The sequence below is a fragment of the Entelurus aequoreus genome, linkage group LG01 (genome assembly GCF_033978785.1).
Source record: "Entelurus aequoreus isolate RoL-2023_Sb linkage group LG01, RoL_Eaeq_v1.1, whole genome shotgun sequence".
In the NCBI taxonomy this organism is placed as follows: domain Eukaryota; kingdom Metazoa; phylum Chordata; class Actinopteri; order Syngnathiformes; family Syngnathidae; genus Entelurus; species Entelurus aequoreus.
The window spans coordinates 88,134,336-88,151,311 of NC_084731.1; the positions used below are offsets into that span (position 1 = coordinate 88,134,336).

A 16,976-nucleotide genomic window follows, 5' to 3' on the forward strand; every position below is an offset into this window, starting at 1 on the left:
GTCTTCTACCTTCACTATCAAGAGACATTTTGCGCCTCTTCCACTAAAGAAAAATAGTATAGAGTCGCAAAACGCAACCCAGTTTACAAAACTTTAAAAAGTTTTCATCTTTTTAATGTTTTATTTTACAGGAAAAGCAATCTGCCAATGTGAATTTAAGCTTTTTCCTGTTCTCTTTTCTTTTTTAGCAAGTAATCATGGTTAGCTTACCCAAGAGGTTGCAACAATCGAGAAGCTAAACAGAACACACATGCTTCCAGTCTCTTTTACGTGCAGGATTTTTTTTCCACGCCGTAGGACGTGTGCGCGGCATGGTGCCAAACTTTGATCTGATGGTTCGCCACAAAACTTGCCACATTTATAACACGGCTCCACAAATTCCGATCTTGATCGAAATTGGTACGAATGAGGATGATGACATTCTGAGATGCCAGATGGGTCCGTACATATTGGTGCCTATTCGTGGTGGGGGGAGCCTGCCCGTAAAAACTGCTCCTCGCCATCACCAATTAAACTGTCATTACTTCACTTTAAATGATCAGATCTCCTTCCAAACTGATATAAGGCTTCAAGGTTGGAGTCTGTTAATACACTATATTGCCAAAAGTATTTGGCCACCTGCCTTGACTCACATATGAACTTGAAGTGCCATCCCATTCCTAACCCATAGGGTTCAATATGATCTCGGCCCACCTTTTGCAGCTATTACAGCTTCAACTCTTCTTGGAAGGCTGTCCACAAGGTTGCGGAGTGCTGTCCACAAGGTTGCGGAGTGCGTTTATAGGAATTTTCGACCATTCTTCCAAAAGCGCATTGGTGAGGTCACACACTGATGTTGGTCGAGAAGTCCTGGCTCTCAGTCTCCGTTCTAATTCATCCCAAAGGTGTTCTATCTAACGTCTACCTGAGGGTTGCAGGTTCGTTCCCCGCCTCTTGACATCCAAATCGCTTCCGTTGTGTCCTTGGGCAGGACACTTCACCCTTGCCCCCGGTGCCGCTCACACTGGTGAATGAATGATGAATGAGTGATAGGTGGTGGTCGGAGGGGCCGTAGGCGCAAACTGGCAGCCTCGCTTCCGTCAGTCTACCCCAGGGCAGCTGTGGCTACAAATGTAGCTTACCACCACCAGGTGTGAATGAATGATAGGTTCCCACTTCTCTGTGAGCGCTTTGAGTTTCTAATAATAGAAAAGCGCGATATAAAATCTAATCCATTATTATTATTATTCCTTCCGCCTCAGAACTCAGCCAGTGGGAATTTATGGCCTCACAGACAATCGGAACTTATAGAACTTTTTTTTTTAAACTTTTCTCACTCCGGGGTTAGAAAAAATCTGAGGGAGCCGCAACAAGGAGGCAGAAGAGCTGCAAGTTGCAGACCACAGGACTAGATGATACGTATTGAATATGCTTTTGTGTACATTTTCTTTCAATTTTGCTCCACAGTAAGCTTTATAATGTTACGTATCATCATTTATTTTTATTAAATGTACAGTTTAAATATACATTTAGAAGTCGTCACCGCAAGGTTTTTTTTCTGCACGTGGTTGAAAATACACTTCATAAACATTATATAGATTCACCCGGTCACAATAGGTACACCTTCACACATAGACTCTGCATTAAATAAAGCTGATTTTAGTAGCATTTGTCACTGCATGTCACGTCAGTGTATTCTGCACATGCCACGATTCAATAAAAATAATACATTATCCTTTTTTTTTCTGTTTTCTTGTAGCCTAAATCTGAGGGTGTGGTGCGCCTCCCCCTCAGGTTGAGAGCTTTACTTAATGTTTAAACAAATATGTTGACTTCGCGGTAGCGCCACAATGTAGCCAGACTGCAAAACCCCCATGGACAGAGGCATTCACGCCCAATTTTGCTTGAACCTTATAATTTAACCCTTTGGAATTGTTTAGCGCGAGTAATGTAATTTATAAATGAGAAAATAGTAACCCCATTGACGGAAACCGGGAATAACATTTGACGAGAATTTTTGTCGAAAACCGAATCCTAGGGAAAGTGCGTTGTACTAAAATAGAGGTACCACTGTATATAAGTGCTTATCTGGGCCGTGTTGTGCATCTGATAACTCTCCTCTCCTTTTAGGGCCTCACCAAACAGTATCCTGTGAACCCTGTGGTGGACAGTGAGCTGCTGCAAATGGGCATGCGTCTTTTTAGGAAAACCGTGGCTGGACAGATGTCTGCTCCAATAAGGTCAGACAGTGGCTCGGATCCGGCTGCTGAACCGAGTTTGCCAACACCGCCAGTTGCGGCACAGCCAAAAGTTTGCGTGTCCTGAGATGAAGAAAGAGGTTTTAGGAGGGAAACGCATGAACATAATTGCTTGTGAGCCCCAACTTCTCCCTAACTTTCTCGTTTCATCACAGACACCCGTTTTTTTTAGTAGGAAATAAACACAGAAATGTTGTGAATCATTATTTACGTTTAAAAGGTTTTGCACGTTTTCTGTGCCGTGGAATACTGGACCTTCCAGCTCAGAGGAAGGCTTGTCATTAACCTTTAAAAAATACATTTACAAGATTTTTAAAGCTTATTTTGATTTTTATTGTCAGTAATTTGCCTTAAATCAGTGTCCTATTTTCGTACATTTCTTACAGAAAGTGGCTTCTTGTAGAAAACATTAGATCCATTGTCAAAATAATTGTAATAGCGTTGTAATAGATGACATGTTTTGTCTTTGCAACTTTTATTTGGCATTACAAACATTACTTTTCAGTAACAATATAATGTAACTGATCACACAATCTGCAGCCAAAATAAATCTTAAACCCATTCAAAATGATTTATTTTCAGAGATGTTTTTATAACAATTTTGTTTCATCTTGTCTATGAGGCATCTTGTTTAAGTGTGCATCACCACTAGTTTACCTTTTTACGCCCGGGTCTTGCTCTGTATGAAAGTTCAGCCTTCAAGTGTGACATGTGACGTCTGACAAGTTACTCAATTATTGCGTGCAGGTGCAGTCCAGCTACTCAGACATGTTTTGCCAGGATGTTACTAAATGTTGCTCGAATTTCAGCACGGTTTCCTTTTTCGGTTGTAATTTCAATGTTAGATAGTAGGATTTGCTTTGGCAGTACAGTAAGTCCAAGCTTTGAACTGATGTCTGTGCTTATACTGTAGAATTCTGAGTACCATAACTATGGTGACACCATAGCTGGATAAGTGGACCCTGAATTGGTGAACTATTAGTCAATGCTGCAGCTCAAATGCAATGGACCAGCTGCATCAATACTCCCTCTCAACTGTCTTAACAGAACAATAACAATGTGAACTTAAGTCCTGGATTCCACATGATGCAATCTTGAATTCATTGACATTGTAGACACTTCTCTTGTGATACTAAAGGTATTTGTGTTGCATTCCAAGCTTTCCAGTTTATTTTTGTTTAGTCAATATGGAATTTGCACTTTAAAAAAAAAAAAAAAGATAAATGATCAGAGTGTTTACACCTTCCAATTGACGGGTAAACTGAATTTATTGCAACTCTGTTCCCTGTTGACAATTATATAGATATTTTTCAAATAAAATGACCGCTTTTTGCAAAGGTTTTTTGGATTTGCTATACAATATTCACATTGTGTGTGGTAAAAAGTTTAGTTTGTTGGACTTTTAACAGCAGAATTTACAGTACTGTTTATTTTATGAATAAAAGATACACCCTTATACGTCATATATGTACAGCAACATTTGTTTTCTGCATTTTTTAACCCATCCTCATGAGGTACAGTACAGCGCACAAGGAACGGATCCGGTTTGGAGTGCAGGGGAGCTGAGCATCAATGGATGGGCGACGCCTTTTTTTGTGATTTTTATTTTTATTTTTTTATTTCTGCAATTTGTGCATGGTATGTTATAAGAGAAGATTTAAAAACAGTAAATGTGATGAAACGTGATAATCGTATTCATGTCATTATGTGAATTGTACATTAACTATGACAACCACTATTAATATATTTAATTCGTTACTCGTCTATTCATTTACTTGATTTATCATATAATAGCAATTCTAGACCCATAACCACCTGTTACTGTACAACTTTCTCTACCTTCTCAGCCACTGCCTGGATCATAATTAATACATTTACACGTATAATATACACTTTACTGCGTAAACTTTAAAATATGCACATTTTTACACGTCTTAATATTTTTTGTGTATTTTTTCAGCCTGGAACAGACCTAGGTCTAATTGTTTCTGACGAACATCTTAAAATGACGGACCTGTTTCCTTTACCCACAATGCTCGCCGTTCGTACCGTCCTTCCGACTTCCGCCTCAACTTAGAGCTACGGTGAGTGCTTTTGTCGGAAAATGTTTTTCTATAATCTACCGCCATCCTACGTTTGAAATACCTAAACTGATCCCACATCAACTACGCTTGCATGTACAAATGTTGTAATGAGCTGTTTAGAATAGTTTTGGGCGGTAGGATTATTGTTAAAGAAGATACATGGTGCTCCAATGAAACCGTGGGTCGACCGATAGCTCGTTAGCTTAGCACCCGTCTCCGTTGATATTTGAATTAATGTAATCACTTTAAACGTGTGTGTGCTTAACTGTAACGACTATCTAAAACAAGTGCATAGTATTTGTTACTTGTTCATGTCAAAGTCAGAAGAAGCTTGAGTAGCTGCGACGTGGTCTATCCTATTTATCCACAGCAGTTGTCAAGCCAGGAGTTGGTGGCTTACATTTCCAAAGTTTGAATTTTAAGTGTGTGCATGTCATCAATAGATGGCCCCCACCAAGAAAGGTGAAAAGAAAAAAGGGCGTTCAGCCATCAACGAGGTGGTGACCAGAGAGTACACCATCAATGTCCACAAGCGCATCCATGGAGTGTGAGTGTCTTGTCAACAAGCATATCTATGCCTTTTGGACAAATATGGAAGTTGTTAAGCTTTATCATAATTTAATAAGCACTTTTGTTCTTTATGAAGAGGTTTCAAGAGGAGGGCTCCCCGCGCCATCAAAGAGATCCGCAACTTTGCCATGAAGGAGATGGGAACCCCTGATGTCCGCATTGACACTCGCCTCAACAAGGCCGTGTGGAGCAAGGGTGTCAGGTAAGACACAGAATACCATATTTTTCAGACTGTAAATCGCTCCGGAGTATAAATCGCACTGGCCAAAAATGCATAATAAAGAAGGAAAAAAACATAAATAAGCCGCACTGGAGTATAAGTCGCATTTTTGGGGGAAATTTATTTGATAAAACCCAACACCAAGAATAGACATTTGAAAGGCAATTTAAAATAAATAAAGAATAGTGAACAACAGGCTGAATGAGTGTACGTTATATGACTCATAAATAACCAACTGAGAACGTGCCTGGTATGTTAACGTAACATATTATGGAAAGAGTCATTCAAATAACTATAACATATAGAACATGCTATACGTTTACCAAACAATCTGTCACTCCTAATCGCTAAATCCCATGAAATCGTATACGTCTAGTCCAGACCTGGGCATTGTGCGGCCCGCGGGCCGCATCCGGCCCTTTGTACGTCCCTGTCCGGCCCGCGTGAGGCCAATTATAAATTACAAAATAAATTTTAAAAAGCATCTATTTCGAGTGTGCAATACAACGGTGCTGCTTTTGTTTTGAAAAGCGTTATTTGTATTACTTCCGTGTGGACGTATGCTCGTGCGCGCAGCGGCAATCTCAAATTACAAAATAAATGTAAAAAAACATCTTTGTCGTGCGTGCAATACAACTGTGCTGCTTTTATTTTGAAAAGTGTTATTGTGCGTATGTCCTGTGAGGGAAGGCGCACAGCGACTAAAAAGAGAAAAGTTGATGACGAATGGCGTGTTTTCAACAAGACAAGTAAAGGTAAAGCTGTGTGCTTATTTGTGGTACACACGTTGCTGTGTTTAAAGAATATAGTGTAACGACCTGCTGAAGTAGATGTTGTCTTCTTGAGTTGCGTAAATGAGGAGTGAGGAGACGTGCGTGTGGAAGGAACGAGATATGTTGAGCTGTGTTAGTATAGCTTGCTCAATAAAAGTTTAAAAAGAGCGTCAGACTTGATGTGCACTTCTTGTGGACGCTACAATTGGTGGCAGAAGTAAAACTTTGCGCATACTGCACTGTTTGTGTGCTACGTCATCGGGAGGTACGTGCCACGTGAGGAGCTCGCCGCAAAGAGAGACAGAGAGAGAGACAGAGAGAGAGAGAGAGAGAGAGTGTTTACAGGTGCAGCCACGCTGCTTGCCACGGGGGGAATTCCGCCCTCAATGAAGACTCCCAGGTTTGATGGCAAGGCGAACTGGGAGGCATTTCATCCCACTTCTGACATCAATTGTAGCGTCCAGAAGAAGTGCACACCAAGTCTGATGCACTTTTTAAACTTTTATTGAGCATGCTATACTAACACAGCTCAACTTATCTCGTTCTTTCCAAAAGGAAAACCAATCCTCACTCCTCATTTCCGCAACAGCAACGCTTCCTCCTTCTTCGCCAATCACCTTACAGGCGTGCTACGTTCACAATGTTTTCTTATCTGGTTAAATAAAGGTTTTACAACAAAGAGGATGCAGGATAAAGTGACAGAAATTGAAATTTTTGTATTGTAATATACATCAGGAAGTGTTGTGTAAGAAAGTGTTAAAAATAAAACCATCAAAAGCCATCTGCTTTTGTATAAAGATAAGTTAGGTTAAATGAAAATATTATTATTATTATTATCTATTTTACGGTATATCAAAAATAATTTGAGCAAAATTTAATTGAAATATTGTCAGTGTGGCCCCCCAGCAGTGCTCAGGTTGCTCATGCGGCCCCCGGTAAAAATTAATTGCCCACCCCTGGTCTAGTCTCTAACGTGAATGAGCTAAATGATATTATTTGATATTTTACGGTAATGTGTTAATAATTTCACACATAATTCGCTCCTGAGTATAAGTCGCGCCCCCGGCCAAACTATGAAAATAAACTGTGACTTATAGTCCGAAAAATACGGTACGTGCTTTTGTGTATTACTACCTAAGCACTACCTAGGTTCATTGTCGGTTGTTGTCAGAATTTCTGTTCATGAAATCAACTTTGTTGAAATTTTAGAAATATCGCTCTTGTTTTGCGAAAAATGTTAAGCAATGGAAATGCAGCTAGTCACAAATATTATCAAGGCTTCCCAGCAGGCACAAAACATTAAAACAACGCTGAGAACTTGTTGGATTAGGTCATGACGTTGACCAACTCAAACATAACGTTGGAACAACATGGTTTTTGATGACATGTAATCAATGTTGAGTTCTGATGTTGATTTGACCATTGACTTTTTGGTCATTTTCCAACCAATATTTTACAACACAAACACAACTTTGAAACAACATGCTTTTTGACATTTATTTAATGTCAGGTTGTGACGTTGATTTGACCATTGAAATTTGGTCATTTCCCAACCAACAACATGGATCCAACGTTGGACACCAACGTTGTTTCAATTTACAAATACAGTTATTCTGCAACGTTGTTTCAAAGGGCATGTATGTATAATCAATGTTGTATCAATGGCCCTCTTGGCCAGGTCTCCCTTGGAAAAGAGATTTTTGATCTCAATGGGATTTTACCTGGTTAAATAAAGGCTATAAAAAAAAGTATTGTGCTTGCTGGGTTAGGTCAGACTGATTACAAAATTAAATACTAATCAAATATACTGCAAAGAAGTGACTCAAAACTAATGAAAAATACATTCACATACAATTACCCAGTGCTGAATTTTTTTTTTTCCCTAAAAACTGTTTCTAAAATAAACTGACAAAACATTTTTTTTAAGTGCAAATGGTAATACAATTTAACCATTTTAGTCATAATTTTTGCGCCTAAGAAACTTCTCAATGACTTTTGCTAAAGACTTCTGTTTGTTTGATATTGTCATTACTGCCATGAGTGGGAGGAAAATGTATTACAACTAAGTACCGCTATGGCCCATACGGAACACAGCTGGAAAAAAAGAAATTTTTTGGCGGCCCAAAAATGGTTAGGAAACACTGCGCTATAGGTGCGAGGACTGACTGCAGCTTAGTGGAGGGGTGGGGATGTTGTAACAAGGCCCTAAACACAGGAGGGACCCTGAGCTGTAAAGCTTTAGGATTTTTTTCTGTCATTTAAATATGTAAATTATTAAAAATTAAGTCCTAAATGTTAGTATACAATTAATATAAATGTAAGTTCAATGATAAGGTTGCTTGAGTCAAATTAAGAATGTCTAAGGCTACCTACTCCTATCAAAACATTTTACCTGGATAGCGACAAACCCAGCATGGAATACTTCACTCAACACAAACGCCGGAACATCATCTGAGGTCACTTTTAGGCATACACACACAGCAACAGAATTTTGGAGCAAGGATAAAGGTAGAAATACTATAAATCTATCTGTGGCCGTTATAGGAGAAAGTTATGTACAAGTTTCAATTATGCATCTCATTGCACACAACTGTGGTGTGTTCAAGGACCCTCAATTAAAGTTAGAAATCAAAGCATCACTAGGTTTTAAAGACGGAGTGACTTAACCCCCAGGGTTCATGAAATCAGTGCAGAGGAACACACTTATGTATGTCACAAGTCTTAGGCAACCAGGTTTTTATTGCCAAAATGTGCACGTTTAAGTCAACGTTGACATGAATAGTGAAGGGATTTTCTAGGCCATAAAATTCTAGACTCAAAAGCAGGCCTGAGCCAATAGTCAATAAATCAATTAAGAGAACGATAAAATGTGATAACTCTGCTCGAATCGATAAATTGTGACGTTGTGTTTTTTTACTTCGTCGCTTTCAAACAGGATGCAAGAGGGTTCCCTCTGCATTGCTCTGTGTGCTTATACAACAGCAGTGTTAAAAGTTAAGGGAACCCTCTTGTCAGCCATCAACAATCTTTGTCTCTGTGGGTGGAGGCGGGTCAGCTAGTTTACACACAAAAGATGTGCGGAGAGAGCCCCACTAGTGAGAAGCACCGCGAGAGAGCAAAAATATGATCGCAAAGCCAAATGTCCCTGTGTGGGGAATTATTTGGCTTCAAAGAAGTGAACAAGATGAAACCATAATATGGCCAAGGGATTTAAGAGAAACGGTAATAACCGCTGTAAAACTCCCAATGGTTAGTATTGCCGTATTAGATTACCATATTTTCCGCACTATAGGGCGCACCGGATTATAAGGCGCACCTTCAATGAATGGCATATTTTAAAACTTTGTTCATATATAAGGCGCACCTTCAATGAATGGCATATTTTAAAACTTTGTTCATATATAAGGCGCACCGCATTATAAGGCGCATAGAATAGACGCTACAGTAGAGGCTGGGGTTACGTTATGCATCCATTAGATGGAGCTGCGCTAAAGGGAATGTCAACAAAACAGTCAGGTCAGTCAAACTTTATTAATAGATTACAAACCAGCGTTCTGACAACTCTGTTCACTCCCAAAATGAATAAACAGCTGTTTTATTATTTTCCCCTAGGTAAAGTCAGTGACGTGGTGTTTAGTTTATCTTTTAACAACAGCAAGGTATAACATGTAGTGCAACATTTATATCACATAGTGGAGGGGTACTTTTCCCTGATTCAATAAACACGTAAAAAACAGTGATACTGTTACGGTAAATCAAACGTTAGTGCAATCACAATATAGTAACACTCGAAATAGTTCAAAGCAATAACTATTAAGGCTGCAGCTAACGATTATTTTTCTATCGATTAATCTATAGATTATTTTTTTAATTAATCGGTTAATCTATAGATTATTTTTCCTTTTACCGATTATTTTTTTATTCAAAATGAAGATGAAAAAATAAATGTAGGCCCGTTTTTTCAAAAGGCATGGCTTTTATTTACAAAAAAAAAGAAGTATGGCCACTCAGTCAACATTGACAACAACATGACTAAATATTCTGTAACAATGTAAACATTTAAAACTTTTAACATTTAACAATATTAAAAGTAGCTTATTTGCTTTTTAATGTGCAAATATAAAAGTCAACATCCAGTGCAAATCTTAATATTCTGCAATAGTATAAGCATTTCAAAAGTAAAAGTATTGCTTATTTTGTTTTAAAATGTGCAAAAATAAAGATAAACATCCAATACAAAAAAGTGCAAAACGAAATATTCTGTAACAACAGTGTAAACATTTCAACAAAAGTGAAAGTAATGCTTATTTGCTAAAATGTGCAAAAATAAAGATAAACATCCAATACAAAAAAGTGCCAATCTAAACATTCTGGAGCACTGTAAACATTAAGTATTGCTTTTAAAATGTGCAAAATAAACATCCAGTCCAACACAGTACACAATAACCAATTCTACTCATTCCAGTGAGTGACTAACAGTTGTAATGAAGAAAGGTTAGCATGTGTACATGCTCTGGTTCTTTTCATGTTTACAATATTCCCAGCAGCTGAAAATAGGCGCTCAAAAGGGGTCGATGTGGCTGGAACTGAGAGCTAATTAGCCTTCACCTCAAGCCAGGACTGCGAGTGAGCTGAGCTGCAGTTTATATTTCTAGAAGGTCAACGGGCTCAATGTGATGTTACTAGTAGTTGACTGGGAGGTGTTTATTATCATTTGGGGAGAGTCCGCTGCCTGATGCTCACCTGCTAAACACCTATCTGCTCCACGCTGAAGCGCTGACTACATGCGCTCTGAATACACACTGCTGATTGGCTGGTAACGCTCTGAATACGCACTGCTGATTGGCTGGTAATGCTATGTGTGTACCAATCAGATGGTTGTGTGGGTGGGACAATGCTGCGTGCTGAGACAGAGGCAGTAGGAGCAAAGCAGCTTGTTAAGACTTTAGCTTTAGCTTAGAAACTCGTTCGGTACACCCCCGTACCGAACCGAAAGCCCCGTACCGAAACGGTTCAATACAAAACACGTACCGTTACACCCCTAGCAGATACAAATGACACATTCATGTTTTTGTGTAATGATGACAACGTATGCTCGCGCGGACGATTGACTAGTTGATGGTTTTCTTTTCAAATGTTCGTTCATAGCCGTTGTGCTGCTATGATTGGCCATTTTCGCTCGACACAGTGTGCATACAACAACATTATTAGGCCGTGTATTGAAATACTCCCACACTTTTGACCACTTTTGGCATGCTTTTCCCCCCTCGCTCGCACCGTCTGCTTTGATCGTCTGCTTTGATCGTCTGCTTTGATCGTCTGCTTTGATCGTCTGCTTTGATCGTCTGCTTTGCGCTTCGCCATGACGGTAGTGTGACGTAAATATGCGACGCGTCAACGCACAAAAACGGCGTCGACGTATTTACGTAACCGATGACGTCGACTATGTCGACGCGTCGTTTCAGCCTTAATAACTATATATCAATAACTCAACGTTGCTCAAACGTTAATGTCACACAACACACAAAATAAACATGTAAAGCTCACTTTATGAAGTTATTCCCCATTCACAAATCCCTCGAATTCTTCTTCTTCAGTGTCCGAATTAAACAGTTGGGTGGATACGTCATCCAACATGCCCGGCTCCGTCTCGTCGAAGTCGTCATTAATCGAGTCAGTGTCACTGCTGCTCTATTCCCATGTTCTACTGCGTGACTGATCGTCTTAAGTTTAAACTCTGCGTCGTAAGCGTTTCTCTTAATAGGAGCCATTTTGGGGTCTTTACGTAAACAAACAAATGAAAATGAAACGGCACGCCTCGCGCAGTCATACATCCCAGCTTCTTCTACGGGGGAAAATGAAGACAGGGGAAAATGAAGTCGGCGGCTGCTTACCGTAGTTGCGATTGTTTGATTGATTGAAACTTTTACCTGTTGGAGGCTCAATATTGGTCCATATATAAGGCGCACCGGATTATAGGGCGCACTGTCAGCTTTTGACAAAATTGGAGGTTTTTAGGTGAGCCTTTTAGCGCGGAAAATACGGTACATTTTTATTTATTTTTTTTAAACTAATTGATAACTGCACTTTCATCAACTCACAAACTGACTGGCACCAGCTCGCTAGCTTAAATGCTAACATGAAAATAGAGAGAGAGCTACTGGTTGTGGAGCTAAGAGTGAGGTAAACCCTTTCCTCCAAAAGTTTAGGAACTTTGGGTTCCTGAAACCTCTAGTTTCTTGAACTATTGGTTCCTGTAGAAGTGTGTGGTTGAGTTTCCACGGCATTTCACATTTCAGGGTAGCTTAAACAAGTCAAACTGATGACGTATGGAGGAGTGGTTTAGTATTTTTCTACACTGATACCATGTAAATAAACAGGCAATATTGGATCAGAGTTTTTTTTTACTAAAAATTAAGTAAATGAAATCCAAAGCAATAATATTTAAAAAATAGCAATAATATTTAAAAAATAAAGTGTACCAAATGGTCAGCAATGTCCAACAGCCAAAGTCGTCCTCTCAGTAAATGAGGAATTCACGAAGGTCAGGCAATTTGTTTTGGTCCTATTAAGCTGTAAATAACAATATATAAATAATAAATGTTAGTGTTTATCTCACGCCAAAAACACGAACACGTCAACTTTAGCATTAGCATACTGTTCGCTCGAGTTAAGGCTAATAACTACACAAATGGGGTGTCACTGACGACTTTTACAACATGTAATAAAGTAAATATTTACTTGGTAATATTTGATGTAATTTATTTTCATTGCGCTCGTGTACTGCCTCCTTCATTTCACATTTCTCCAAGGAAATCTCAGAGTAGTAAGTTGCTGAGTTTGTTGTTTCGAGTACGGCTTTATATAGTTTGTATACAGTAGCTGAGTAAAAAGACTGCAGGATAGTTCCACTGATCCGTGTTTCTTCAGCACAAAGATGGCCCACCAAAGTTCTTGCAAGTCGAAAGTTCCTTTCCTTGTTCTTTCTCTCTTTTGTCAAGTTTGTTGTAATAGAAATACACAAGAAATTGGAAATAAACAAGTCGTCTAGCATTCTGTAAATGGCGGTCCTGTGTTAAAAAAATTAGTTTTAGGAACACCCCCAACTGTGTTTGACCAATCAGCGTTAGACAGCACAGCTTGCCCCCGTAAGCTAGCAGTACCACTGCCACTCACTTACAAAGATTGTTGACTGACAAGAGGACTCACTACCTTCATTTCATTCTGCTATTGAACAAACGCACTCAGGTGCTAAGAGCGATGCACAGATTGGGACCTCTTGCACCCTGCTTGAAAACAAGAGATGAAAACAAACACACAGGGGTGACATTTTATCGCTGTCCGCAAACTTATCGACTTCATTTTCATTTATTTAGGGACGGCGTGGCGAAGTTGGTAGAGTGGCTGTGCCAGCAATCGGAGGGTTGCTGGTTACTGGGGTTCAATCCCCACCTTCTATCATCCTAGTCATGTCCGTTGTGTCCTTGGGCAAGACACTTCACCCTTGCTCCTGATGGGTGCTGGTAGCGCCTTGCATGGCAGCTCCCTCCATCAGTGTGTGAATGTGGAAATACTGTCAAAGCGCTTTGAGTACCTTGAAGGTAGAAAAGCGCCATACAAGTATAACCCATTTATCATTTATTTATTGTTCGATTAAGTGATTTGTTGATTATCTGCTTCGTACTAGTTACGTCCCCTCACACGAACAAACAAGTATGCCCAGTTTGTTGGAAAATGATGACAAAACAAACCACCTGGCCCAGTTTTTTCCAACGGAAAAAAACTGCACCTCAAAATGTTCAATATTTATTGAAGAGCAATTTTTGCTAACTGAGTGAGTCAGTTTTATTTTTGTTCACTTATTTGGGATAACTACTAGTTCTTACCTTCCAATTTATATGGTAAAAAATACAAATAAATTATATTGCGTTTGAAAGGGTTACTTGCATTACTAGTATTATGATTACATTGGTGCTTAATTTGGTCTCAAAATAATGCTGACAATATAATTTGTCTGCAATAATTTGTGGGACTATATATCATCCAGCAAAATTTGGTATCGGTTTAGGCCAAAAAGGGGTTAAAATTGGTTGCATCGTTAAGCAGCGTGAAACAGAGATTATTGTCTTGGTTAACACGGTGGTTAATGTTTGGAGCAAAAAAAGCAAGGCAGCATAACTTGGATTCGAAGACAGAAACTAACAAAATGTTCCAATTGAATTTATATTTGTTGTTAGCCGTAGCTCGGACCTTGGCATTCTGCGGGCCACATCCGGCCCTTTGTACGTCCCTGTCCGGCCCGCGTGAGGCCAATCATAAATTACAAAATAAATATAAAAAAGTATCAACGGTGCCGCTTTTGTTTTGAAAAGCGTTATTTGTATTACTTCCGTGTGGACGTATGCTCGTGTGCGATTGTGAGTGAATGTGAACAGCTGCAATCACAAATTACAAAATAAATTAAAAAAAACATCTATGTCGTGCGTGCAATACAACTGTGCTGCTTTTATTTTGAAAAGTGTTATTTATGGGCTGATTTGTCCGTGTGTAACCTGTGAGTGAAGGTGCACAGCGACAAGTGAGACGCTAAAAAAAGAAAAGTTGATGACGAATGGCGTCTTTTCAACAAGACATGGACTGCCAAGTATTCCTTTACAGAAATTAAAGGTAAAGCCGTGTGCTTAATTTGTGGTACACAGCTTGCTGTGTTTAAAGAATATAGTGTAACGACATGCTGAAGTTGATGTTGTGTTCTCTAGTTGCGGAAATGAGGAGTGAGGCTAAACGTGCGTGTGGAAGGAACGAGATAAGTTGAGCTGTGTTAGTATAGGTTGCTCAATAAAAGTTTAAAAAGAGCATCAGACTTGGTGTGCACTTCTTCTGGACGCTACAATTGGTGTCAGAAGTAAAACTTTGCGCATACTACATTGCTTGTGTGAAACCCGGACGTGAGCTCGTCGCAAAGAGAGAGAGAGGGAGGGAGGAAGGAGAGAGGCAGCGTCTACAGGTGCAGCGCACGCTGCTTGGCATGGGGGAATTCCGCCCTCAATGAAGACTCCCAGGTTTGATGGCAAGGCGAACTGGGAGGCATTTATCCCACTTCTGACACCAATTGTAGCGTCCAGAAGAAGTGAACACCAAGTCTGACGCTCTTTTTAAACTTTTATTGAGCAACCTATACTAACACAGCTCAACTTATCTCCTTCTTCGCCAATCACCTTACAGGTGTGCTACGTTCAGAACAAAGAGGATGCAGGATAAAGTGACTGAAATCTAAATTTTTGCATTGTAATATACGTACATCAGGAAGTGTTGTGTAAGAAAGTGTTAAAAATAAAACCATCAAAAGCCATCTGCTTTTGTATAAAGATAAGTTAGTTTAAATGAAAATATTATTATTATTATTTATCTTACGGTATATCAAAAATAATTTGAGCAAAATTTAATTAAAATATTGTCGGTGTGGCCCTCCAGCAGTGCTCGGGTTGCTCATGCGGCCCCGGTAAAAATTAATTGCCCACCCCTGCCTTAGCTGAACGTCACTGCCCCCTATGGCCCAAACCCTGAAACACACCTGACAGAATACTTCAGTCACTACAATCACTTATGCTAACAGAATAAAATCCACAAATTGAGGAAAATTATGTCAACTGCCGTAGATTCATGAATCTTTTATCGACCATTGTTTTTAATGTCTCTAGCCTAAGTCAGAGACAAAGTGGAAGCAATGGTTGGTTTTGATCTCAGCTATGTCGACAACCGCTTATGTCGACATCAACCAGTCCGAGGTGTGCCAAGTTAAGTAGGTTTCACTGTAGAAGTCAATGAGACAAAGCCCAAGTCTCCCAGTAGGAATAATCTATAACAGAAGGACACAAGGACCAAAGTTATTGAAATAAAATAAAAAGTTTGCATCAATTTGAGGTTGACCATGATGTTTTCACAGGAACGTGCCGTACAGGATACGCGTGCGTCTGTCCAGGAAGCGTAATGAGGATGAGGATTCTCCCAACAAGCTGTACACCCTGGTCACATATGTTCCAGTCACCACATGCAAAGGTATTCATGCTGGTTGCGCATTCACCTGCAATATGGACACGCACTTTATTTGATCTTAATGTTTGCCATCTTTCCTACAGGTCTGCAGACTGTTAATGTTGATGAAAACTAAACATGCCCCTTCTGTGAGTTAAATAAACACAACTGTTTATTCATGCAGTGTCTTTTTTTCCGCAAGTGATCAAGTCCTAACTATTTCTACCTATAATAAACTGCAATATGATGGCTGAATTGTCATAGATTAGACCGGAATACCCATAAAATTTACCAATTAATTGTTCATGGGTACTCCAGCACCCCCTGCGACCCAGAAAGGGATGAGCGGTAGAAAATGGATTGATGAATGGTACAACAATACACTTAACAATTTGACACAAGAAATATTTGAAATCACAAAATTTGGTCTTTCAGGAAGAAAACATCCTAATTGAAATCTTTTTTTTTTTTTGCCAAGTACATTTACACATACAAGAAATTTGTCTCGGTGACGTATTGAAATATAATAAACATTAATACAACGTGTCGTGTTACTGAATGACATACGTGAGTCCAGCTGAACCTTACTTTTATTAGCTCCATCACACGTGTCTCGCTCTCTGACTCACTCCCGCTGTGTTCCCCCCGTTCCGTCGCACACTCGTGACGTCATAGCCTGTCGACTCTGTAGTTCTCCCATAGACAATCACACCACGTCTCCCCTTTCTAGAATCAATGGGTAGACTGCCATTGATTCAACAGACCTTGAGGATTATTCTGCCTTGTGGTTGGAAGGTCTGCTCCTATATTAGCCTGTACCAGACAATCAAACACACACAAAACTGGGGTCCTTCCACCAGATACGATCGTGGAGTGGTGTGACGTCCGATGATAGCTCCGGCTTTCTTTTGGTCCTTGATCCACACATCCTCTCCCGGATTCAGTCTGTAAAGGTTCATTGCACGATGCCGCAGGTTGTAGTGTTGTGCATCTTTTGTCCTCTTCTCCCCTTCTTTCAGCATGACTTGGACTTCCTTTTTAAAAAAATTTTATTGTC

The 16,976-nt window shown here is 39.6% G+C and overlaps 2 protein-coding genes across 3 annotated transcripts in view; both read left to right on the forward strand.

The window, feature by feature from the left end:
- Positions 1 to 3,923, forward strand: part of zc3h13 (zinc finger CCCH-type containing 13) — a 30,846-nt gene extending 26,923 nt beyond the window's left edge. For both annotated transcript variants that reach the window (XM_062060339.1, XM_062060350.1), the window contains exon 20: positions 2,110 to 3,923. In XM_062060339.1, coding sequence (XP_061916323.1) covers positions 2,110 to 2,304 — 195 coding nt within the window. In that variant the 3' untranslated portion in view covers positions 2,305 to 3,923. The remainder of the gene's footprint in view (positions 1 to 2,109) is intronic.
- Positions 3,924 to 4,268: 345 nt separating this feature from the next.
- Positions 4,269 to 16,098, forward strand: LOC133658379 (large ribosomal subunit protein eL31). The gene is made up of 5 exons (XM_062060365.1): positions 4,269 to 4,321; positions 4,765 to 4,868; positions 4,968 to 5,093; positions 15,831 to 15,943; positions 16,024 to 16,098. The coding sequence occupies exons 2-5, from the start codon at positions 4,765 to 4,767 to the stop codon at positions 16,053 to 16,055; spliced, it is 375 nt and encodes a 124-aa protein (XP_061916349.1). The 5' UTR covers positions 4,269 to 4,321; the 3' UTR covers positions 16,056 to 16,098.
- Positions 16,099 to 16,976: the final 878 nt, after the last annotated feature.